Source organism: Melanotaenia boesemani, chromosome 1, assembly GCF_017639745.1.
Source record: "Melanotaenia boesemani isolate fMelBoe1 chromosome 1, fMelBoe1.pri, whole genome shotgun sequence".
Classification (NCBI taxonomy): Eukaryota; Metazoa; Chordata; class Actinopteri; order Atheriniformes; family Melanotaeniidae; genus Melanotaenia; species Melanotaenia boesemani.
The window spans coordinates 27,814,021-27,841,297 of record NC_055682.1 but is presented as its reverse complement, the minus strand read 5'-3'; the positions used below and the strand labels follow the sequence as shown (position 1 = coordinate 27,841,297).

General features: G+C 39.4%; 1 protein-coding gene across 1 annotated transcript in view; it reads left to right on the top strand.

The window, feature by feature from the left end:
• Positions 1–26,329, top strand: part of nfatc3a (nuclear factor of activated T cells 3a) — a 59,766-nt gene extending 33,437 nt beyond the window's left edge. The window contains exons 4-10 of the mRNA XM_041984159.1: positions 5,941–6,140; positions 6,674–6,846; positions 7,153–7,293; positions 10,695–10,750; positions 10,913–11,039; positions 13,231–14,313; positions 23,579–26,329. Of these exons, the coding sequence (XP_041840093.1) occupies positions 5,941–6,140; positions 6,674–6,846; positions 7,153–7,293; positions 10,695–10,750; positions 10,913–11,039; positions 13,231–14,313; positions 23,579–23,655 (1,857 nt within the window). The 3' untranslated portion in view covers positions 23,656–26,329. The remainder of the gene's footprint in view (positions 1–5,940; positions 6,141–6,673; positions 6,847–7,152; positions 7,294–10,694; positions 10,751–10,912; positions 11,040–13,230; positions 14,314–23,578) is intronic.
• The last annotated feature ends 948 nt before the right edge of the window (positions 26,330–27,277 follow it).

The window sequence follows — 27,277 nt, the reverse complement described above, 5'->3', positions numbered from 1 at the left end:
TGTATGCACCTTTAGCCCTGCTGCCATAGTTAATAAATCTAAATGAAGCTATGGTGTCTGGTGAAAAGGATTTGAAAGATAATATGACAGCAGCTCTCCAAGTCAGCCATATATTTCCACAAGCTTGGATGCATTAAACGATTTTGATCTCAGAGCTTGAATGCACGGCCATGACCCCATTACTGTCCATTTAAGTCATTCGGTCTCACATTTTCAGCGTCTCTAATCCTTTCTCTTACTATGGCCTTCTCTTTCTGCTTCTGTTTGTCTGCGTTCTTTCTTATTTTCCCTTTTCCTTTCTGCCATCTGTAAGCTTCTGCCCTATCTTAACAGGTTAACAGGTTTCTCTCGCTCTCCCTGACTCTTCAGTACACTGTGCTGAGATGGGGCGACACACAGATAACATTGTAGAGCCACACGGTCCGCACTGTGTGAACTGGCTGGAGCTAATGTTGCCTTGCCCCAGGGTTGTATTTGATGTAAACACATTGGAGGCTTGGCTCTCATTTGTTGTAATCAGGCTTAGCACACAGCGAGAAAACACTTGCAGAGAAGGGGCAAAGGAGATAGAGAGAGGTGTGTGAAAGAGTGAAAGTGGGGGAGGATGGAATGGGAATAAAAGGAATTGAGCCTGGACCAGTCTAGCAAGGCCATATACAGCCCTCATGCTGTATACAGTAAACGATTCTGTGTGTGTGTGTGTCAGTTTCTTTTGGTGCGCAGGAGCATGTGCATGTGCATGTGCATATGCATGTATTGACCTTGTTTAAACAGTCAACCAACCCCCCTGGCTCTCACTGCCCTCCCTAGTGTGCTGGGCAAACAGCAAGCCTGTGTGAGCTGCTCTGTGTGTGTGAGCGTGTCTGTCCATAGATCCCTGGTGCCACACCAGGGAAGCCACTGCCAGATAAAATGGGACCTTGCGTGACCTTGACCACCATTTCTCCTGTTTTTACATCTGTTGCACACACATTCTAGCCAGGCTGTAAGGCACACACAGACACTCTCTCCCTGTCGCTCTCAAACATCACAAACCTTTCCAAGGACCACAGTTTACACCAGAGTCTGTGCGCTTAAATCCACACATTCTAACACTCACACCCACTCCCCGACACAAGCTTCAGGGCTGTAGTTTACACCAACGTGGGTCTACGTAGCTGCTCACTCATACACACTCGCACACACTCTGGTATACACACAGGGAGTCTCACCATGGCAACAGTGGAGCAACATAGGGAAACAACTTAGCAGAGTCAGGCGCTCGCTGTGAGAAAGTGTCAAGTTACGACAGAGGGCTGAAGCTGAGGTAGGTATGAGGGTAGGACGAAGACAGGAGAGAGTGACAAAAGGAAAAAAGAAGGAAGATGAAGAATAATGAAGGGAAGTCAGAGTAGGAGAGTGAAAAGGAAAGATTAAAAGGGCCGAGTAAAGTTAGAAAAAGAAATAAGTGTAGATGGCAAAATGTTCATACAGTGCCACATGTGAAGATAGGTAGTATTTTGCTGCAGAGCAGGTGATGTGCCCCTCAGCTTGGCAGGTGTTAATAGTTCATTTTTATCGTTATTGTTATCTTTGTCACAGTTTCAATTATTACAATTATTAAAACAGTCCTGAAAAGCATAATACTTGTGTTGATTTTGTATTTTTGCATTTCACACAAAGTTGAAATGTTTGGTATGCGTTTGCCTGTGTGCCTGTTTATGTATGTATGCAATGTTGGACATGTTTTTCCCCGCAGCTTGCTCGCCTTATTACTGGCTCAGTGGAACAGATGAAGGCCAAAAATAAGTGGCGACTTTATTTAGTGGAAGCTCAGTATGTAACCGTATCCAGCAGTTTTATTTTAAGGGAAAGGGTTTATCCTGAACTTGATCCACAGTCATGAGAGCTGGGGTCATGTGACCGTTTTTAATGTCACTTTGGTTTAATATAAGAACTGATTTCTGTGAGGACTAACTTGCTGACTGACCAGTCAGACTTGCCACTCTCTGGATAGGCAGAAAGGTGAGGAGTTACAAGTGCATTGACCTCCCTCCTGAGGTATTTCACACTCAACCTTAGATTTAGGAGGTGGCAGAGGGGTGACTCAGGAATGTGGAACAACTCAAGGGTGTGTGTCATGTGCATTCATGTAGGGAAGCTTCCAGTGCCAGGACCATGGGACAATCCTTGTGTGCTTGTTTACATGTCCTGCTGCTTGCAGGTGGTGCTTTACCCATTTTCTCAACTGAAGGTGCAAATAGGCCCCCTGAAGTCTACTATTCACTCTAAGTCACATTTTTTTCCCCCTTTCACTGATCTGAATTAAACTAAACTGAATCGAGGTAACAGCAAACAGAAAATAATTGTTTTTTTTTTCATAGCAATAATGACTGTGACACAGTGACTGAATTGGCTCAGTCATGTAATATGTTTCTGTTTGATTTGCTGTCAGTGCTAAGCTGAGCCCCCATTCCAGGTCCTATAATCATGTTTTCCTGGCTGATCATTTGATTTGAAAAGAAATTCTGCCCCAGCTAAGTGCATGTTTGTCAACACTCACTCCTAATTCTTCCTGTATATAAGAGGTCAAAGAAGGATGTAGAGATGAAGTGGCCAAACGGAAGAAATTGGAGGCATTTTGTTTAATGGTGACAATTTGAATAATCTAGACAAAGAGGTTTAGCTTCAGTTATTACAGTAATTTAAAACAAAACCCTGGCATTAAATTGGCAGTCTTACTAAAAACACTGAATAGTGAATGTTTTTCTTTTGTTTCTTTTTTTGTATATGTGTGTGTGTTTTGCTCTAATTTATGTCCTTCAACTTTTACATTTTTCTTATGTCTGTCTGTCCTCTCTCACAGATGCATTCCTCCAGACACTGTTAACTCTTTTTATCCTGTCTGGAACACACATGGCGCAGGGAATAAACATGGCCTGATTTATGGACACACACACACACACAATGAGTTGTACAGACATGCATTCATATAGACACATGCACATGTGCAAACCCTTTGTGCGCTCGTTTCCACAGCGAACAGACATGATCTTAAAACAAGGAAAACATGACTGCTTTATGACTGCTGATTTCTAAGACTTCTTTTTTTAATCCAGAAAAACATTCATTTATAGCCATAAGTTCATTCAGGCCAGGTTGCCTAATTACCTGTTAGGTTGTTACTAACAAGATTTATACTTTTATGTGGCTCTTTAGATCTTTTGTGGTTTTATAAGATGATGCCATTATGGGTTATTACAGGAGACTTGTGCTGTTTTTCTGTTCAACTTGCTTCTAAAAAAATTTCGTGTTCTATATTAATGTAGCATTGAGTGTTTTACACAGCTTATGGTGAGAAAGCAAAGAGTGGAATTATCTCTCAGAGTAAGGAATCTGTCAATTCAAGTTTCGAAGTTTGATTTTCCAATTACTTCAGAATGATTGTGTTTGTTTGTGAAAAAGTGTGATTTGGATTTGAGTCACCTCAACTGACACATTCTCCCAACAGCAAAATTAATTACTGATTTATTTAGACATTCATTGTAATTAATCCATGACTGAGTCATTGTAAAACACATTTGGAGGATGTGGTAAGGGAGTGTCAACATACCTTCGGGTGGGGAGTTTTTTTCTTCAAAAACCTGTTTAAGCTTCACATAGATTCTGTTTTTAAAACCAAGGTTTGCAAAGTACTCATTGATTTGTCTGTGCAAATCGGCTACCTCTACCACCCTAAATCTACATGACTGTTACAGGAAACTTCCCTTGTGAGCAAACAGTATGGCAACATTTTTAAAATATATTTACAATCCCAATTCTAAAGAAGTTTACATACCTTGAAAAGTGCAAATAAAAACAATGTAATGATTTACACATCTCATAAACTAACATTTTATTAAATAGTTCATGAAAAAAATATTTACAAATTTGAAATTTGAAATCAGGAATGTGTATCCTAAAAGTTGAGACCAAGCTATTGTTTACCACTATTTAGCATCCCTCCTTTTTTAGTAGTTGCCAGAAAATATCTGGGAATTGTGGAGACCTGTTGCAGGACCTCTGTGGCAGGAATTTTGTGGCAGAGAATGTAGTCCAGACATTGTGGCAGAAATGCTGCTGTAAGTTGCCGATGCTATGATTTGAGCTACTGTCTGTCACCAGATGAGGATCAGCAGGTAAAGAAAAAGTCTGGTGTTACTTTTACACCCTTCAAAAGCACAAATCTGTCCCATTGCAGGAATATTTAATCAGAAAACTGTGAAAGAATAGAAGTCTGAAACTAGCAAATCTACATCATATAAGTCCACATCCCTTCATATGCGTTGGCGGGAGCAGCTTTCTATGCCTGCAAGACGAGGACCCATCTGTTTGCATCTGGAGGGAGGGGCCTGTGAGGTTTTTAAAATTTTCTCGTAACGTAGAGAAGCACCAGTATGGCTTAAGTACAGCTCTACATCACGAAAAACAAAACCTGGAGCCATTTATTACCCACAAAATCCTGTTTTTTAAAGAAATGGAAAAAAAAATTTTTTTTAACAGTATAGGTGGTTTTCATAACAATTAAGTAATACTATGTTTTTACAGCTCAAAAGACACATTTTAGGGTGCACTACCCCTTTAATTGATTTCAAATAGTAATAAAAAGTAGAATTTTGTTTGTCACTATGAAATGCATTTTTCCCTCTTTTCTTTCAAATCTGGTGTTTGAGTTTAACTGGTGGGTTCTTCTTGAATTCAGTGGCAAAACTCTTTCTAAATACAAGGTTTTTATTGAGCTTAGAACAGTGAATCATTATTGAGAGCCTGGCTTGTATCTGCCTCTAGAGGTTTGTCCTCTAACATAGCTCGCTATAAACACAGCATATTTCAGCTTTTCCATGTCTTGGTTCAGCTTTGGCACCCCCATACTTCAATCCCATTCACCACAGGGGACTGTCTCGAAGGCAAAAAAGAAAAGAAAAAAAAAGAACTACCAAATGTTGGAGAGATGTTTATATTTTGGAACAGCAGATGACAAATTCAAAGCTATACCACCTTTCTGTCCTTCCATTCACCAAACATTTTGTACCAGACACAGAGGTGTGTGACGCAAACCTGCAAGAAGGAAGGCGTCAGTAGTAGCCAGCTGTGGTGAGGCTTGGCAATTCCTGGGGAGAAACAGCAATGAAAGGCCTTGTTCTTCTCAGTTAGCCTCAATGGGCTGCCCTCCATCCGAGTTGGAGGTGTGGTCGCTTCAGTGTGGTGGGAGTGCATGTATTAGGGGGGATGCCATCCTGCCGTCAAGGGTTCTGCCAAGTACAACATTACAACAGTGGTGGGATTGTGTGGCCAGTGTGTTTGTTCTGTCCCTCTGTTGAGGAAAGTTCCTGCTTTCCTTTCCATCTTCCCCTTGTTTTTACCCACCATGCAACACTTTTTTCCTCATTACAAGATTCTTCTCTGAATAGAGACTGGTGTGGACCAGGATGCCAGAAGTCAGGGACAGCTGGAAATGACAACTGCTGCTTGGTACTCATTGCCAAACAGTTTGGCTCTTATGAATCACTGGAATTAAAACGACTGCTGACATTTTGACTACCATTTATTATACTAAAACACACACAAAAAAGCCATTTATGTGCATTTGACTGAAGAAGACCTCACAAAATTTTTTTGGTGTCTTATAGATATAAAATTTTGCCTTTTTGATCCCTTTATTGGCTTTTCTTAATCAGAAGTTAGTATAATTTCAAGAATTAGCATACTAATAGCCAAAAACATCAGTATTAAGCTATGTTTCCAAGAAATATCACAACTCCCTAAACTTGCTATTTACAGTTTACAGTCGATTACTTTAAAAAGAGTTTTGAATGCAGTGGAAATGAGAAGAAATTTTTTTTGTTCACACCTCCCATCTGGAATCCAAAGACTCACATCTGTTCCTCTTTTGTTTTTCTATCTCTGTCTGTCGTGTCTCAGCTTATTGGCTACAGTGACAAGCCTGTCAACCTGCAGATGTTCATCGGAACAGCAGATGACCGTTACTTGAGGCCGCACGCCTTCTACCAGGTGCATCGGATCACCGGGAAAACTGTAGCCACAGCCAGCCAAGAAATTATTGTTTCCAGCACCAAAGTTCTCGAAATTCCTCTCCTTCCTGAAAACAACATGTTAGCCAGGTAGATGTCACAAGCACTTTGAGGGTTACATTATTCATGAAGGCATTATGAGCTTACCACCATGAAGGATGCCCTGTCAAATGAAAAAGGACCATGTTTATGATTGTACATGAATGTAATATCTTCCAAAGGGTGTTTTATAGATTTTCTTTATTTAAGTCAACAGCCAAATTGGGTACAGAAGGAAAATTTGAGGTTTTCTCATGGAGCATAGGAAACAGCTAACTGATTTTATTAATATATTCATGACCTGGAACACCCAAATGATGATATTTGTTTAAGATCTGGTTTCATTTACACTGGAAGTTATAGGAAGGTATTTGGTAGGGATTTTCTCATTTATAGCTATAATAAATCATATTCACAGGCTTTTTTAGCCTGTGGTTCCACACTTAGAGAACTGGCTCTCATTGCCAATCCCTTGCTGGGCTTGTGGGTTGTTTTATCACTCCTAGGCATTAACTACTTAAATATGTCTGAGATACTTACCAACCTGGTGGTGGTGTATGGAGCCAACTATTTTCCCTTTACAGTATCGACTGTGCTGGCATACTAAAACTGCGGAACTCAGACATCGAGCTGCGGAAGGGAGAAACGGATATAGGAAGAAAGAACACACGGGTCCGTGTGGTGTTCCGAGTGCATATCCCTCAACCCAACGGGAAGGTGCTATCGCTGCAGGCTGCCTCCATTCCTGTAGAGTGCTGTGAGTGTCTGCTTCCTCACCTGAGACTCACACACATGAAAATGATTATTCAGAAAAAGTAAAGGATTAAAAAAAAAAAAAAAAAAACCATCATTGCACACGCTTTTTCCACACATGCCTCTATTTATTGTTTGGTCTCATCTTTCCAGATACGAATGTCTGATAAAGGTTAAAGATGAAAATGTTCTGAGTCCTGTCTGTTCCCTTCTGACAAATATTCACACGTGTACACATGTGTTAAAGCTGTTGAATCCTCAGAATACATGATTTTACAGTCTCTTGTCCACCTCTCTGTGTCTCTCCCAGCCCAGCGTTCAGCTCAAGAACTGCCCCAGGTTGAGAAATCCAGCCTGACCAGCTGTCTGGTCAGCGGGGGAGAAGAGATGGTTATTACTGGATCCAACTTCTTCCCCGAGTCCAAGGTCATCTTCCTGGAGAAAGGCCCTGGTAAGAATTGTGTCCGTGCTAAATATTTAACAGTTATTGACAGATTTGATCAAAATGTTATGTGTTATATAAAGACATGTTTTTCAAGCTCCAGTCAAACAGGAAAAGGAAAATGAATGGGTGCTTTTGATATTAAGATCATAATGTTGGAATACAGTACGAATATAAAATGGAAAATGAGAAAAAAAAATTAGTGGCGTTTTCATTCATCAGCCATGTTAGTCTGATGCACTTATAAAGAAATTTATTCTTTCCATATGGTTGTAATATGTTATGTAATCTATTTTGTCGTGTGTTACTGCTTGTTTTAATTTTTAATATGCATGAATTGTTTTGTTTCTTCTATGTTTTTATTTATTTATTTTTTTTAAATCATGTTTAAATTTGTGTTGCCTACAGCATAAAAAGCACTTCATAAATAAAGTTTGATTTTGATTCAATAAGCTCAATAAGCTTATGTGGAAAAAGTAAAAATAAATATTTAAAAATTGCAATAAAACTACATTACTGATTGAATAGTCCCTTAAACCACTTTTCTAGAACACTGGGGTTTTTGTTGAGCTTAAAAAAGACTTGTATCTGTAAAAATCCTACATAAGCTGAAGATTTACTTGTACTGCCTGTGGTATTTAACTTGCATCTCTGAAGTCACAGGTTTTCCTCTGCCTTATCCTTTCTCTTCTCCTTTTTGAACACCACTCTATAATAAAGCACATGTAATAGCTGGATGGAAATTTTAAATGGATGACATGTTGAACCAGTCTCTACCTGCCCAAGGTACCTTTATGATGTAGAGAAACAGATTCAAGTCTGCACATGGCATATAGTCAAGTAGTTCTCTCAGTAAGCAACTGTAATCCTTTAAGATTTTCTTGAAAAAATATCTGCCTGAAGGAATGTGTTGAAGTCCTTTTAGGCATGCCAGCTGAAGCATGGCAGAGAAAAGTAGCGAATGGAAACCTTGGGTAGGGAGAAAATTTGGGCCTCATAGTGCATTAAGTGCATTGGTCTGTGGAAAGAGACGGAAAGAATAAGAAAGCAATGGAGAGCATGGGGTTGATCAGGATTGTGGAAATCATCCCCCTCATCATAACTAATCTTCCTGCTTTAGTGCTGGAAGACAGTGATTAGAATAAGTAGAGAAATGGAAGAAAAGATTGTCAGAAAGAATGAGAGGCAGTGACAGATATTTTTCCAGCATCTTTCATAACTGAAAAACAACAGCAGATTTACTAAAAACTGGTGACACTGGTCTACAGAAATTATGGGATGGCTCTAACTTACTGCAATCCACTCCACTAGCTGTTGCTTAAGATAAATTATAAACTAAGAAAGGTTATCTCTGGCACAATTTTAGTCTGATTCTTGTTTTTCTATCTTAATGTCACTTACATTGTATGTAAAAGTAATTTGGATTGTACTGATATACATTATTTTAGAGAATGGAGCAAAGGGAATACATATGTTTATGAATTTTGTTTTATATCTTATAATATTAAAGTAAATATGAAGACAGGGGGAAACATTAAAAGAAGAAGAAAGGGAAGGTATGCAGAATGAGCCTGAGGATTCATACCTGGTTGGGTATTACATACAAACTACTCTTTCCCTCAGGATTGGGTGTGTATACATTCTCATAAAACCTACATGTATGCTTGAACATGAGTAAATAGTATAGTTGCTCGATTTCATTAAATACTGAAAATGATCTGATTCGATACTTGGTATAAGTCGTTCAGTTTTACAGGCATCTGTGTTTATACAAAAGGTTTGACATTAAGCCGGGGCTGATACAGGAGGGGCAGTCAACTTGTGTTGGGCTATAGTAAAAGCCACATGAATACGCAGTTAATCCCTAACTTTTTTTTTATATTGTTTATTTTTCTAGCATAAAAGGACACATGTGCTTCTTTCCTCACTGAGTTATTGTAATAGTATGGTATGAGGTTCCTGTTGGTGCTTGTTGTCTGACAAAGCATGTGGGGCCCTTGCTTCTGCCTGTTGAATGTCAACAAGCTGCATGGCAGTAATGCACTGCTGTCAGCTGTAAAGACATTCAAGGTCATTGCTCACAGGAAAAAAAAAATTTCATCAACTAGTTAAACTCTTCCTGCATAAAATAAATTATTTCTTAACGTTACACCTGTCTAAAGTGCTAGTGGATTACTATAACTACAGTAATATTTCTCGTGAGATCATAACTATCGAATACTGGGTTTTGGTAGAAAGCTGAACAATTAAAATACATCAGGACTTACTGTTTAACTCACTTGAATCTTCATGTAGGTGAGGCCTCTCTGCAGACATGTTGCAGATGCCTGACAGTGGTATTTGGGGGAATCCTTCGGGTTTTGTGGAAGAGGCCATGCAGGTGCAGAGTATACTTGCACCATGTAGGCATCATGAAAAAGGAAGCTGCACTTTTTTCTTCAGCTTAGAGGCCACTCAGTCACTGTCATAGTTTTTATTCATCTCAAAACTCCAATGAATGTGGATTCTTCCAACCACACTGAATGTCTGTTAGTGTCTTCACACCAGCTGCTTTACTTCAAGCAGCTGCCCCTGAAATGTTTTGTCAAATAATTAAGTTCTTCTGAAACAGAAAGCTGGTGTTTTTTTTTTTTGTTTTTTTTTTTTTGAAGCAGTTTCAAATAAATACTTGGCTAAATGTTAACCAGGTAAGCCAAACAGCAGGATATTTGCACATTTGATTGCTATTTAATGGCTACTTAGATTTTCTCCATGGGAATTTTGGACATTGCTTTATTTTCATGTCTCTTGATTCTTCAAAAAAAAAAAAATGAAATTCTGCCTTTTTCTAAAGGCCTGCAATAGATATTAAGCCCTGTCTGCTGGAACAAGCACAGACCTTTTAAAGAAAACAGAAAAAGAAAGAAAATGAGTCTCCCCAGATGGAAATAAAAGACACTATACTAAAAAGAGAAAAATCTAAATTTAAACACAGCACTCAGTAGAGATCTTGTGTGGATTTATGACTTTCTGTTTGTTGCATAAAATTGTATTGATTTTCATACAATGTTATACATTTCAATAATTCAAGATGTAACATTTATTTAAGTATAAGAGGATGTAAAGAGATTTTACTCTAATTTGTCTCGGTTCATTTATTAGCTTTACATTGTTATGTTGTCTTTTGCTGGGTCAGTGCACAGAAACAGTTAAATAATTACCTCGTATATTGGTCTGATTGAATCATTTTATGATTGTTTTGGTGTTTATTTACACTTTCTATTGAAGCAGAGTTTATAGAAAGAAGAATCTTGAAGGAAATTGAATGATTTATGCCTTCAGTGCAAGATTTTAACCAGATGGTATAACTGCATTATCAGCAGCTCACTGATTTAGCCTATTTTTTGTTTTTCTTCTCAATTCTATCCAAGATGGACGACCACAGTGGGAAGTTGAGGCCAAAATAATCCGTGAGAAAACTCAAGGTGTAAGTACTTTTTATTTTTTAAATTTTATTACAGCACTTCCTTCTGTCATGTTTGAACAATTTCTTCCTTTTTTATATATGTTATGATTGTATGCTTTTATGTAAATGATACCATGTTAATGGCAAAATGTGTACATCAATAATGTGAAAATGTTTTTGTAGTCATGCATCATAGTGGAGGTCCCTCCTTACCACAGTAGGACTGTGAGCTCAGCTGTGCAGGTGCAGTTTTATGTCTGCAATGGTAAACGGAAAAGAAGCCAATCACAACGCTTCACCTACCTTTCAGGTGAGTGTAGAGATTGTCAAACTATTTGGAGTGACTTCAAGAACCTTGATACAGTAAATGTATTAGAACTTCAAATGATGACTGAAATGACTAACCTCATGCTGTTTGTAGATGTGAGAGTATTGCTTTGTGAATTTCCAAATTTCATTTTAAAAAAGTTTGACTGAGAGCAGAGATGATGTGCTCATGGGGCTCCACACAGCCCAGGCTGTGATGGCCTTGTTTTTCTCTTTCTTTCTCCAGAGAAAGCATGGCCGGGGTTTAGAGGGGAATCTTCCAAAACAATAACATTTACACCTTGTCAGCTGTTTGTTGTGTAACGCCTCCTCAAACTCTTAAATCAGATTTTATTTATTTATTATATTTTTAAACATGTACTGGTCACGCCTGCCTGAGGTTTTATGATACAAATCTTTTGATATCAATGAAAATTGTACTGCTGATTTGGTGTGTTTTTTGTCATCAAGGAAACTCAGCGTTTATTGTTTTAAAGTTTTTTTATTGAGCTTGTGTAATGTTTTTATTATAGTCAAGTTTTTACCTTGTTATTTGATATTGTTATGGTTTTTTTTTTCCCTCTGAAAGCCAGTCAAATTGAAAGAACAGTTGGCGGAATATAATCACATGTGAGCATTTTGTGCAACAGATCCAAACCTTGAGTTTGACCGCAAACAGCGTGTATGGTGTGTGCGTATTCTGTGTTGTGTGTGTATGTGTGCATATGAGCACCCTTGCCCATCCACCCACCTAGCCTTTCTGTTTGCAAGCACGCCCACTCTGCACAGGCAGTTCCTGTTTTCTCCGCTGACATATCAGCGCAGCCAATCAGAACAGTGTAAAATCACACAGCTCTGTCAGTCAGGCTGGGTCGCTGACACCACTGGTGTCACCACGGACACCGCCTGCTTTATTGTGGCAAAAAAAGAAAAAGAAAGTCAGCCAATCAGTGGTGTTTCATGTTTTATCATGCTCTTCACAGCCGAGGGCCTGTCCCAATTTAAGCATGAATTCAGAGAAAAAAAAGGTAACCTATTTATAATTAAATCTAGTAGATATATTGTTTTGTTTTTTTGTTTTTGTTACTATTAATATTATTATTTTCTGTTTTTGTCAATCACTGCATTTGTTTCACATATGAACTGGCATATTTTAATACAAAGTACAGAGCCCTCCCTGAATCTGACCTGGCTCTATTTTTGGGCTGAATTAAACCCCATTTAGCCTTTTTGTGCCTTTTGCCTGTAACTCTCAGAGGCATTACAGGGTGAGTATAAGGCACAGTCAGTGAACTTGTTTGTTCTTTCCATGTGATCCTGGCTGGGGGGCATTCAGCTCCTCTTCCCACACATTGCACATGATGGCACCCAGACCGACAGCATATGCTCTCCCTCTGATTCAGAACTGGATAAAAATAAAACTTACTGTCACAAGGCACCAGATTGGGAAATAGGTTACTGATTGTGGCATAGCAGTACTCTAAGCTGTCACAGTAAAAGGGAATGGCCCCGTTTACTATGAAAATGTCACACTGTTTGAGTTTTTTTTATAATTCTTTTTAATCTGTAAGGAGACATATTTTGCAGTTATATATTCCTATTTTTTGGCCTGCTTTTTTGGTTTTATTTAATTTCTTTTATCTTTAAAGGCAAATTGAGGGAAACTGTCATGGTTAAGAATCTAGGAAAACGTAGCACAACTGTAGCTCAGTTGTCTGTGTTCATTTTCTAATGTATTTATTTATTTACTATAAGTCTTACCTTATATGTATTCACCATTTTTTTAGTATAACTTCAACAATAATATTAAAACACTGCAGCCCCACTGCATTTCTCCCCTTTGGGTCTAACAATGTCTGCAGCAGCCTGTAAGTCCTGCACACACTTAAACACTTCCTTCTTCTCTAAAGAGGGAAGTCTTTTGTAAATCCGCTCTAGACACACGGGGAAGTAAAGTGAGTCCTGCTTGTGTCACTGCATCTTCACACTGTGTTGCAATGATAAGTAGATGATCCCACCCACATTAATGACAGACTGTCTGCTATGGAAAGTGAAGTAGAGAAGAATCAAGTCAAGCTGTAGGGTGCAGTCACAATTTTTATTTCTATTATTTAATGTCCATTTTATTGTTAATCATCCTGCTTTCTTTTGTTTCTTTTCCATTCCTCCCTCTCCCTACAAATTTATCTTTTCAGTTATGGTAAAACAGGAGCACAGAGATGAGCTGGACCTTCCTCCAGTACCCCCCATTTCCATACCCCTGGCACATGCTGCTAGTCTGGTGCGCACCCAGCTGCCCTCTCCCGAGCAGGGCCACCCATCGGACAGCCTTCTGTCCAGCTCCCCCCGTGGCCTGGCCACGGGTTCCGGACCTGGCCTGCTCCCTCTGCCGGGCCCTTGCCCTTCCCTAGGCTCCCCGTCTTTCCAGCATCTGCCTCACCTCCAGGGTCACAGTTTGCATCACTCCCCTGCAGACTGCCACATGACGTTCCACCAGAGCTCTGGTCCTGCTTCTCCCCGGCCCTCCTACCAGCCTTTGCAACATGGCCACAGTCAGAGTCACAGCCTGTCCTTCAATGGCCAGCCCAGCCTTTCTCCTCATGGTTATGAGAGTATGCCCTTTCAACAGAGCCCTGGTGCAGTATCACACCCGATGAGCATGGGGATGGTATACCCATCCCCTCCTTGCTCCTCTCCATCAGCTCCCTCCTCCACAACCACCAACCCCATTGTTGGATCCCCACAAACCCAGCAGCCTCTTCTTACTCCTTCATCCCCACACCTTCACACACTCGGAGGCTATCACTGCTCTCCAAATCCCAGCCAGGTGCCTTCTCCAGGTGGGCATGCCATTACTGGGCAGCACTCGTCACAGTTGCAGAGAGCTATGGGCTACCATCCAGTGAGTCAGAGGTCAGCTTCTTGTCCAACACCATCCACTGCCCCTCCACCACGTATGATCCCTTCACCCCACTCTGGGCCTTCCTCTCCTCAAGTCCACTCCCTGCCCTACCAGTCTCCCACCTCCTCTTCTCCCACCTCAGGCAGCAGCCCTCTGGGGCCTCTGCAACAGCAGCATTCAGGACAACCATCTCCTCAGGCCACAAGCCCAGTCATGGCCAGCCTATCCCCAGGAGCTGTTGGACCACTGGTTCATCCTCTAAGTCCTCAGGGGCCATTCCCTTCAGATGGGGAGAGGCTGAACATTAAACAGGAGCCAGAGGACAGGGAGCCCACCTTCCGCTCCATCGGCCTGCAGGACATCACGCTGGATGATGGTAAGATATATTGAGTCATATTTATCTCAAAAGAACAATAAAACTGTTTTCTTTTTTCATTATTCCAGCTAAAGCTTTGAGTCCACCTGGGGCCATTAAGTATCAGTGGTGTTTCATGCTCCAGCAGTACTAAAACCAGATGAGAGCAATAAAGTTTGTTCCAGAATTTGATGCCTTTGGTTCTGTGATTAGTATTAATTTAGATTTAACTGTCACACAGAACGGGCAAGGCCATTACCCATCATCACTCCATCAATATTTTACCTTTCTTTTTCTGTCTGTTTTCCTCATTATAAAATTATACTGTGCATGTTTAACCCTGATTCTCAACTTTTCTATCAATCCACTTTTCTGGTCTCATTATCACTTTCCCTTCATCACCCAGTCTTTTGGCATGAGCTATTTAGAGCACAGCCATCTGTAATCAATCTCATTTTCTATCTGAAAAGATGGACCACTAAGGGATTAAATTTACCCTACAAAATGTGACAGAAGATAAATCTGTTTCTGATGTAAAACAATACCAAGCACCAGTTATTGTATTTTCAGAGGGCTGGAACCTTGATGTCTGATAACAGTGAGAGCGTTTCATCTGTCATTGCAGTGCACAGTTTTGTTCACAGATTTAAAACTGAAGGGTCCTGTGACTTGGTATTGGGTATCATACACACAATAGGACTGATAACTGTTGTATTACATTGAAGGGCCTAATTGAGAAGTGCTAAGCTTCTGTATTTCTGGCAGCTGCTTGAAGGTTAATTACACTTTGAAAATTTTTTTGGCTTCTTAGAACTGGGGAGCAGAGGAGGATTGCATCATTTTCAAAGACTGTAGCTGGTACACTGCAGTAATTACATCCTGTGTGTGCTTGTGTTTACATGAGCTTGTGTGCACTCATGTTAACAAGTCTAATTAGGATTCCCAGTCAAACTTGTTGACTTAACAATTGACCTTCAAATCTTTGCATGCGTTTAGCACCTTTTTTTTCCCGCTCATGCATGGACGTCTCTCACTGAAAGATGTTAATTCAGCCTCCTCTAAATCATCTACTTCCTTGTGTAGCATTTAGAGGTGCACCTGCTTTTCTTAACGCCAGTGGCATATTCAAATGAGGGTTCTGAATCTTTAGGGTTGATAAGTTACCCGGTGAGGCTGCGTCAGGGAGGGGTGATATTGTGTGTTAGCAGGGGTCATCCTAATTAACACAGGGCCACTGTCAATAAATCATGCGTGCAGGACCAACACCCACAGGAGTTCATCAGTGCAGAACATTAACAAACACATGTACTTATTGCCGCCCTGAGTCACTGCCTCTTTTATATAGACACGTGAAATATGTTTGTCTCGAGGTTTCTCGCTTAAAACTGTAATTCCGATATTATCGTCTTGACCAGCGAGACACCAGCTGCTGTGAAAGTAGCTGTGTGCACTCCAAAATAGTGTGAGAAAAAGTTTGCGGCACACTTCAGCCGGGAATGTAAGATCTCCCCTTTGAGTTTGTGGCTAAAAATAGCTTTCTGTGCCAGTCCAGCTCTGTAGGCCATGCTTTAATGTAGCAACAGGAAGCCTCACACAGCTTGGAGTTTTAGGAGGTCGCGCCACACTCTCTTAAGTAGATCACATTCAACCCAATATGGCAGACAGGCAGGTCAGAATGGATGCAAAGTGGGTACAGTGAAGATACCCAAATTCATATTCAAATGTGCATGGATAAGTGATTAGTATGTTTTAGAATAAAAAAAAATCTTGAGATGATGCTTTTGAGTCACATTTTAATCTATGTATTTTTTTCAGATTATGATTGGCTGAGTGATCACGCTCATTTAAACAGGGGAAACCAAATTTCTGATGTATCATTCAGTGAAACTGCCATCAGCTTATCATCCATTTCAGTCAGGTTCTGTCATCTTCACCTACCAATCTTCTTGTAGTAGTTATTTATTAGACATCCTTGCCTTGTGTTGCCTTTACATTTTTATATAGTAAACACCTTTTACTGTCAGATTCTTAGTCGCTGTAGATTTTACATGAAGAGTTCATCACTCGCAGAATGAGCTGCCTCCGTATCACAGACATGTGGCAATTGGTTTTAAAGGGACACAAATGTGTAGAAACTGCTCTGGTTAGCAAGCAGATGGTCCTTGTGACGCACACCAGAGCATGTTTGAGATGTGTGTACGAGAAAGAAGTGTCGTATTGTGTTTGTGTGAATCTATTTGATGTTGTGGAAGTGTGTGTGTTTGTGTGCATGCACAGAGCAGCAGACACAGGAGGTGAGAAGACAGAATGACAGACAGATGGACAGACAAGTTCAGGATCCAGCCCCACTGCAGGGTCACTAAGACATTCAATCTGAAACGTGGCTAGCAACTGAAATGGAAATAAATAAATAATATTTTCAATAAAATAGTGCTGTTGTTTAAATAAATTTTCTTTTAACAATCTTTAATAAGTCATTTAATAATGTGAAAAGAGGAAGAAGTGAACTTAAACACAAAATCCAAACTCCATTTGTTTTAAATCAGAAAAAAAACAGACAGGACATAGATATTTATGTATTTAGAATCATTTTTCATTTTCATTTCTGCTGTCAATCTTCAGTGGGTTTAACCAGTTTTACCAAACACCTGTACGATTGTGTGTAGGTTTTGCTCCAACAAAAGTGACTTGAAGAATAGAGTTGCTTGTGACTGGTTACAGCTGTCATGGTGACTAAACAGTCTGAAGCTAATTAATCAGTTCCGCTGTTATGTTTGGAGAGCATGAATTGAAAGAGATGGTAAAAGTCTCTGTATGCACGAGAGTAGTGATGGCAGTGTGTGTGTCCATGACAAATGCTTGGGAGGTGTTTGGAGGGAGAGATACACATTCTTGTGCAAATATCATTTTATATGTATATATATATATGTATATGTGTATATATATATATACATATATACATATATATATATATATATATATATCTGTCTGTCTCTGTCATTAAACTAAGTATCTATTTTCTTCTGTATTACAATAAGGGCATAAACTGAACAGAAAAAGACAGAAACACTTCTACCTGTAGCTGACATTTTACTTTTTTGTTTGTTTGTTTGGTTACAGTTTTGTTGCTCAAGAAACTTGCGTACATGCACACAACATTATCAGATTTGAAATATCTATGAAGCAACATTTTGAAAGAACAGCAGACTTGCTTATTCATCTTGTAGCCTACTTGGTTGAGAAGATCAATACTGCTTTTTTCTGTATGTTAAATGTGAGTGTACATCAAGCAGTGATTTTGGGTTAGCAGGATTTCTCTTTTTTCTAAAACCCCAGCTCATTTTTGACAGGTTGCTTTTTGCCCACAATCTGATACTTAACATATGGGAGTTGTACAATGAATTAAGCAAGTGAGAGTCCAACATTTAGGAATCTAAAATAAGACCTTTCCCACCAGTTGATCCAGACTGAAGGCAGAAAATGTCTGTAAGTGTTTGGTTTACCTTTGACAGGTGGCGAGGAATGCGTCTCCTGTTTTATTCTAAATTAAATTAAAACAAAATTAGATTAGGAAAAGACCTTTTGTCTTTGGCTGCTTTTAAATTACCTTTATTTACATTTTTCCTTCATAGGGATTCCTTTTAAAACAGTAACGTTCAACAATGAAAAACAACAATGGAAGGAAAGTTAGTTTCCATCAGACGCTGTTGATCTTTAAAAACAAAGACAAACATTTGCTGGTCTTTTTTCCCTCTTAAAGAAGTGGAAAAGGACTTTCTGTGTCATCTTTCCACACAATTAATGTCTTAAAAGTGCAATGCAGAGGTCTTGGCAGGGACATGAGCTTCATGTGGAGACAGTGCCAGCTGCTAAATTTTTTGTTAAAAGGGAATGCCTGGAAATCCTTCTGTGAGGCACGATCATTGTATTAACCCTTACTTTGTTTTGGTCAGTATTTGTATTGCACATTATAAAAATGTTTGATTTGTGCTCTTGGAGCACTGCTGTACAAATGCTAGTCACCACACTTTTAATTGTGCACAAGTGAAGACTTGACAGAAGGTGATGAAGTTGATTTCAATCCCCCTTGTAAATGTGGAGCTGCTGACATGTACGTGCAACATTGTTTACGTGTAGCTTATTGTAGCATGCTGCGTTGCCTCCAGATATGATTTCTTTTAGCTCTTAAGAGAGAAGACAAGTTTAGATGTCATTTTAAAATCTGCTTTATTTTTGGTAGTCACTTGAGATGATTGGCTGTTTTCATTACCACATAACATTTTATTGACTAAACAACAAGCGGATAACAAAAATGATCAGCGTTTGAAACAGGAAACATTCCTCAAACAGCCATTCTAGCAGCTTACTTCTAAAAGTCGGCTCCTGTGGTCACCTGCAGAGTGGAGCCACTTCTGTGTCCCACATCAAAAGCTGTTATTCCTGTGAATCGCTTACCGTCACATCAAATGGGAAATCCACAGATGATTCACAGAGATGAGTGACTTTGAGAAACTGACTTTATAATGATCCTCTCTGTTGTGCTCTGCGCCCTCACCCACTCATTCTCTTTACTCCAAAAGTGAAATTAAAGTGAAGCAGAAAGGAATCGCAGAGGCAGCTACAGAGATAAAAGAGTAGAGGAGAAGGTTCTGTGCATCAGGCTAAGTTCCATTAACTGACCATCTATTTCCAATACGTGTGTGTGTGAAGGCTCAGTGGGTTCTGCACTTTTTAACTCGAGGCTTTGCAAAGACGCGTGCATGTCATTACAGAGCCCTGCAAGTGGAAACTGTGTGCTTTGGTATTCTTTCTTGCAGGCAAACCAAGTCTCTGTACCCTTTGCTCAAAACTTTTCCATTGTGGCATGTTGTCTTCATTTGCTGGGCCGAAGAATCAGTTAGTGTTCAAATTTATTTGCTTAAGCTGCTCTGCCAGAGTAATGTTTTTTATGCCTGGGTCAGGGAACTTTTTTCAATGTGTCATAGAGGGTTACGATAATTACCCATTTTCCATTCCAGCAGTAGACATGTTTATCATACTGAATGTCCATCTGCCTTTTTCACTTCTGTTTTTCATTATAGAAATCTTTTCAATATGCCTCTTTTGACACGCACTTTTGAAAAAGAGGTAAAATGACTCCATTACCGTGGTCTCCTTCTGGATGTGAAATTAAAGAAAGCCTATGTATTCTTAGCTCCATAGATTTATAACCTGTGACATTTTGCAGGGATTGATGGGTTAAATATCTTTATTATTCTAAATTTTCTTACTTGCCCCTAACTTTTATTGATGCCAGTCAGACATGTTGCTCAGCTGGACATACGACTGTAACTAGCTTTGCTTTGTTTCTTTTCCCTTTTTACTGAAATAAGTATTTTTATGCTAAATGTACTCTCCTGCTGCCACCACTGCTTCTGAACCAACATTTTGAATCTTGAAAGATAAATAATGATAAAGTTAATACTTTGATATTAATTCAGAACGGATTAGAACCTTTTGGTTCACAGCGGGTGGTGCAGTCTGATCAAAGCTTTGTACTACTTGTCATAGTAGTATATGTATTAGTCGGCTGAATGCAGATGTATATTTTGACTAGGGAGCCCCCCTCCCAGTCATCTGCAGAGGATCTCCCTCTGGCTGAGACATCAAGTGCCACAGTTACTACGGCAGGCAGCGCTGAATCACTGGTTTTCTGTTGCATTGTCATGAACAATACCAGTAAACCTGAGAAAACGCTATCAGCATATGAAACTAGTCAAAAGCTGCTCAACTCAAACCTCTCTTTCACTTCTGGATTATTGATGTGTGGAGCTCCAGATTAAATTGAAGCAGTGAATGCATATTGATCACCAGGGTTTTAAGACTGAAATGATTGCTCTTCTCTGTCAAAGAGAACAAATTCTTCATTTACTGAAGCTATTTTGTAGGTTTTAGTTCACGTGTTGTAACTTTTGTCTTAAACTGAGTTGGACGAAGTATGTCTGTTGACGTTTACTGAGAGAGAAAGCAGCGTAGAAGAAATAAAGAGCCAGAGAAGCTGTCATCATCTTTCCATTTTATGTGGCTTTTGCAATGGAAATGGAAATGAACTTCCTTTCTAATGGCCCCAAATCAGATAATCCAAATTTACATTTTGCACAGCTGTAATTGCGGGAGTGAAGCTACCAAAATGCTAAATGAGAAAATATTTCTGACGAATCGTGTGGGGAAACCTCTCCCTTTGCGCCTTTTATGAGAAAACTGAGTGAATCAAATTCAGATGAGTTACTCTGAAGTTGCGCCTGATCAAGTCGCAAGTTTTCAGTTTGTTTCATGCTAATTGGCCTCAGTTTGCCTCCTTTGGAGTTATTTATCAGTCCATAGGTTAATGTTTGCCTCTGCAACAATCTAATCAGTACAGCGGAAAGTGATATGTTTTTTGCAGCCGCCCACTTAATGTCGGTCTGTCGCTCTTCACACAATGTTGCTCATATTGCTGTGGTATTAGAGCAAAAAGACTCCCGTGAATAAACACAGCTATACAGTTTACCACATAACACTTGAGCTGTGCAGGAGAAGTCTGTCCAGTAAATGCCACTCTGTGATGGTCTCACAAATTACAAATTTGAGCTTTCTTTTAACGCTATCAAGTTGTTGTTTTTTAACTCATTTAATCTGTTCAATGTTATGGATACAGCTGCTCTGCCACTCCTTTAACAGCCGTAGGATGCTGTTTATTTTTGAGCCCAGCTGCACCGCTTGTCTCTCAAAAGGTCACAGCCTTTAAAGGAGATCTGCCGTCCTCTATCGCAGTTTTATTTCACACATGGAATTGTGTGACAAAATTAATAAACTGGCCCACTTGTCATGCGTTAGCCTCAGTGTTACATTGCATATGCAAAGGTAAATGTTTGCTTTGATAGTCACACGGTAGTCTCATAAGTGCGTGGTGGTTCTCTGAGTGTGACAGTGTGTGAACATGGTTGACATGGGAAAGGAAGAGCCTCCCACGCTAACAGGATGATGTGAGTGATGGTGGCCAGACACAAAAGCAAGCAGCAGAAAACACAAATAATGTACACCAGTGCAGTAAATTATATCAGGTCCTAAAACAAAGACTAACAAAGTTAAAGAAATTATGTCTAATTTAAAAAAACTGACTTTGGGTGAAGTTTAGTTTGATTAACCCATAGTCAAATTGTGTAGCTAACTGTGAGGATCATTATGTTTTAGAGAAGTCATGAAGATACTGCAGCTCATATTTTTCATCTTCTTGCTGTGTCTTAGATGTAAATATGACATGTTCTTTTAAATCACACTCGACTGGGTTTCTTTGCTCATCGTTGACTGACTCACCTTCTGCCATCTCTTTTTGTTTTCTTTGTTTTTTTTTCCAACTGAGTTAATGTTAAAACATTTGTTTATTATGTCCTGGGGAATGTCTGATTTTACAGTTCAGTTGCACAAGTGGCCTGAGTTCACAGGAGAGGAATAGAGCTGTATTTTGACTGTCATGCACAGACAGGTCTACTTGTAAATTTCCCATCACCAAACTGGGCCAGAGGTCTCTGGTGCAACCCTCCCAAACCAGTTTGCCCTGCCTGATTTGTGCGATTTCCTCATGCATCTGACCTTTCAGTGTCACATTAAAACTCTTGGGGAAACCACATGAAGAAGTCAAAGGACGGCCCTTACGTGTTACAGAGGAAACTAGAGACATTTTACATACTTTTCTGTCATATGAAGGTCTTCTCTGTCTCCCTGTCCTCGTGTCTTTCTCACCACGTCAAAGTATCTGAAGCTGATTTACAGTTTTTACTAGCTCTCTGCAGTTTCTTGTGGTCCCACTGAGTAGTGAATGGAGGCAGCAGATGTAAAACAATCACATGCTGGCTGAAAAACAAGCTGCAGCACAGAAAAAAACTGAGCTGTTATTTGTTTAAAATCAAGCTCTAGCTGAGTTGGTGGAGTAATTAACCTCGCTGTGCTCGAGTGCCTCTCTGGGATCAGCCGTGTTTTTAATAATGGATTGGTTTTACACAGCCCCCTCTTTTTTTTTGCTTACAAACCCCATGAAGGTGCCTGAGGAAATATACTGAACCACCATTAAAGCTCTAATGAAGTAATGGACAACTGTGCTGCTTGGCCAGCTGCACAGGCGTGTGTTTAATGCGCTGCGCAAACTGCTAACATTTCTTGGACTCAAACAAAGGTGAGAGGTGACACAGTCAGTAAATGGAATAGTTTCTCTCATTTGTTATGTCAGGAATGATTACATCTCACGTTAGAGCAGGGACTTTGCGACCTTTGAGTTTGCCAGTCTGGTTTAGTTTTTCCACCCTTGTGCTTCTGGCATTGTGAGTTTGACATTTTAATACTGGCAGAAACTCAGTGTGGAACTACACTGCCCTCTGCTGGATAGAAGTGCATGTTGTCTGAGGTTGCAATAGGAGCTAGAAAAGAAGATAAGGAAAAATATTTTCTTTTTTCAGCTTTCAAACAATAAAGATCTTGCACCAAATAGATAAAATAATGATTTAAAAAAACAATAAAATCAACAATAATGCAACTGTATTGGTGCCTCCACTGCTGGGATCACTAGCGTTTTGTATTCAAACCTAATTTAGTCTTAAAGATGACCTCATTGGCAAATACTCGACCCACCAGTTTAAAACTGGAGCCACCATCTCAAGGAATAATAATGATTATGATAGCAAAGTTTATTTTTAGTGCACTTTACATTCTGAAAATCAAAAAGTGCAAAACCATTAACAATCATAAAATCCAAGTAATCATAAAATGCTCTCATGTCATCACTGTGTTCTGTTTGAAGCTTCTTTGTAGTTTTACCATTTTGTTTTATTTAGTTACTTTTTTTTATTAAATTATGCATACGTTTATTTTTTAATTGGAATATACATTATTTACATTATTGAAATAAAGAAAAAATACCAACACCAACAGTGCAATTGAAAGTGGTGCAAAACAGTCTGTATACACATAAATTGTTTTATTGACAACATTAAATATTTTCATCATCTTTTCTTTGCGATGTGAAAAAGTGTCTGAGATATTTTACCTGATTAAAGACCCTAATTTCACTGTCACATCAGGAAGCAGATTTGACACCTTAAACCAACATTTGATCATGCTGAGTATCTGCAATAATATTAATAATATAATAATATATCAAACCCAGACTGTACTACTTGGTCTGTAGACTATGACATCATCTGCACCACGGTTTTACAAGTCTGTTGTTCAACGGATTAAAGCTGTTTTCTCTGTGTGTGTTTTGTTTCCACAGTAAACGAGATCATCGGCAGAGACATGTCCCAGTCCCCCAGAACTCACGGTCCTCCATCAGCTCACTCCCAGTCATAGCTTGGCTTGCGCACCGTCTGTCCAACTCTTGGCTTAACAACATGGACTCCAGACCTGATCCCAGTAGAGGAAGAGGGCCGAAGAGACCAGACTGAAACAAGATGTGAAAGACCTCCGGCCTGACAAAACGGTGTTTCTTTGATTTCATGTAAATGATGCCCTGTCTGTCATTTGGAAATGTGGGTGAAAAGCTGAGGACTGCGTGCAGATTCCAGACGGGAGTCAGAGCCGAGCTCTTTGCTGTTCTCAGGCCTGTGTTTGACTATCTGGCCCTTCGAAGCACCCGCTGTCTTCCTGACCAATTAGCTTCCGCCTCGCTGAGCCTGGAGTGCTCACTTTTAAAAATGAGTTTGTAGTGGAGACAACACAACAGGGGGGTGTTGTCCTCACCCTCTCACCAGCGTGACTTGACTTTCATGAAGAAAGATGTAACACACATCTCTCAGGCAACATTAATAAAGCTCCCAGATGCTATAAAACATTCTCCATAGAAGTGATGCAAGGTGGACTAACATGGATTAACAGATTCAAATAAAACCTGCTTCAACAATCAGACTACCCATCATAGAAAGAAAGTAAAAGATCTTTCAGTAGATTTTCTTTAGCTTTCTGGCTAAACAAGTAAAACTTGTAATAAAAATAATGTCCTCTTGATTTTACCCCGGAGATAAAACCTCGGGTCTGGGGGGTACAGGGGCCCGCTCCTGTGGTGTCGGTCTAGGATCTGCAAAATGCAACATTCCACAACGTTTAGTAACCTTGCAGCTGTAGAATCTGTACATTCATCCCCAGTTTTTGCCTCTTCTTCCCCCCCTTCCTTCTCCTCACCCTCCTCGAGTTGATCAAATGCCTTATTAATGTTTAGTAGCGTTGAATGGTCGCAAAAGCTTTTTTTTCTCTCTTTTGCTTTCAAAAATAGACGTGCAACTCCTAACAAGGGATGCGTTTCACAATTTGTAAACTCGCCCGTTCTTTCTGTGTTACAGAGAAGTGTTTTCATTGGTCCACAGAGACAGAGCGCTCTGCCTCTGAAATTTCTGTTGATGCATCAACTCCGCAAGTATCCCAGGGGCCTTTGCGTGCCTTCTATTTGCTGCATCTCTAATGGTATATGACAGCTTAGGCAACAATAAGTGGGAAATAATCAGACAAAAGTTGTGAAAGTATTTTATACATAAAGATTTGTCTGTATATTGTATTTATGTATTGTGTCCTTTTCTGTAATGAACAAGGTAAAATCTCAGCCCAGAGAGCAACATCTGGATGTAATGGGGTCTTCCACATCTCCCCGCTTGCAACAATCATTGTTTGCTGTCCACAATCAAAGACTTCTTAAATAGTTTCCAGAATAATGACGTGTTCATTTTTTCTTACTCTGAGGGTTAAGTAGTGCCTGTATGGTAGCAATAACACACGGTCATATATGACGTAGATCTGAACAGGTAGAGACAGATGCTGGTTTTTTTTAGGCTTCTTTGCCTTAAGATTGACAATGATGCTCCTGCATGTTAAAGTTGAGGAGTGTTGCTTAGAGTGATTTGAAGTCAGTTTCCAGGTGAAAATGATTCTGCTATGCATTAAAATTTGCTTAATGCCTTTAAATAGAAAAAAAAAGAAGGAAAAAAAAAACCATGATGCCTATAGAAGTAGACTGTAGACTTGTCGGTGCTTGATTGATTCTGTTTGCATCCTACATGGAAGACGCAGTACAAGCATCTTAATAGGCTGGGTTGTATACGTGTGTGTGAATGTGTGTGAGGATGGATTATAGATGTTTGTACCAAATATCCTGTACAGAAGTCAGGAATTCTGAGAGTCCTGTTTTCAGTGACAGAAGCACACAGATGTATTTAGGCTATGCAAACTGTAACAGCAGCAAATGTGATACATGATGTAAAATATGAGATCATAAACTACTTGTAAAGTTGCTTATGGATTTGACAGAAGAAAGAAAAAAAGAGAACGTGTCATATAGTGAGAATATCATGTCACTATGTGAATATTAGGATGCCTTAACTCCTGTTTAAAAACCAGTTTGTGTGTTTGTCTGTATGCAGTTCTGGGTTTATTCTATTTTTTTCTCCCCATGACTAAGACATATGTCGGTAACAGTTATTATTCTTTGTTTTGGGGGCACATAAAGGTTGGGTGGGAGGATAGAAATGGAGTTTTGCATAAAAGTTGGTTTTACAGCTTAAGAGACTTGAGTCAAGAGAAAATACAAACAACAAAATGAAACAAAACCAGCATTGACAGTTAACTCTGTCTGCCGTCCACTTCTGCCACAACCAAAGACCGAACAATATGTTCCCATTTTACATGAGAGTAAAGCTACAGAGACTGTACAACTATTTTTGATACTTTGAAATGGATGTCATTCCTAAAAGGCTGAAGACACGTATGGGTGTCTCATATATATATATATATATATATATATATATATATATATGTATATATATATATATATATGATGTATGTAAATTAAAAGGGAAATACAGGTTTAGCTGATGTTTACCAAGCCTTGTATTGTCATTTCTTGTATATTTTGTATGTTAAAATTTTTGTAATTTTTAAGACTGCAGTGCTTTTTGAAATTATTCAAAGGGAATAATACCTAGCATCATACTGTAGGCTCTAACGTAGTGTATGTCAATAAAAGAAAAAACTCATTCTGGCTCTGCGTCACTGTTTCTTCATCTTTACAAAAGAAAAACAGATATTTTCCAGTCAAACTTTTTCATGACCTTATGCAACACCTTTTCACACCCACTGCATACAAATATTCAAGGAATGTCACCTGCAGATGTTTTCTGATCAAGCAGAAAATACTGACCGCTAAAGCTGAAATAAGGAACTCTGGCTCACTGTTGAAAACTATGGCAAGACCGTGACAGCTTCTTGTAATATGCCATGAATGGACTGACACCGTTTGAAAAGGGTTATGTGCATACTGCATTTAATAAATGTTGACGACATTTCTAAAACGATGTAAAGGCTCTGAACAGGTAATCAGCAGAGAGATAACCATGTCTATTGCCCAGTGGTAACTGGGTTATGTGCTGGTCTGCCTACAACTCTGAACAGGATAACGCAGAATGAAAAATGAATAAATGATGATTATAATTGATTCTAGTTACAGCCTGATAAGAGTCAAATCTTTGAGAGCTGACCCTCCCATTGCTAGGATCCACACATACACACACGTAAGTATTTACTTATATAACAGTTCTCCACCTTTCGGCATTTTAAGGAACTCCAGCACATTTCCATTCAAATATCAAAATTTAATTTATTCTACCAGAGACTGTTAGAATGTGTTGCTTTGGCGCCCTCCAGTGGTAGTAACTACAATCGCTCCCCTGGCCTCCAGACAGGGACAGAATAGATTGTAAAACACTACTAATAGGTTTACAAGTCCCAGATCAGTTTAGACCCAGAATACATCTGTCAGAAAATATAAGCCTAGCAGAGCTCTTAGATTCAAAGACTCAGGTCAGCTAGTCCAGACTAGACTTGGAAAAGCAGCTTTTAGCTGTTATTCTGCAAAACAAGTGGAAGTAGAGCGGAGTTTATGGAGATGAAACTTTCAGCCAATGTAGAGACGCTTAAATCCAGGTTAAAA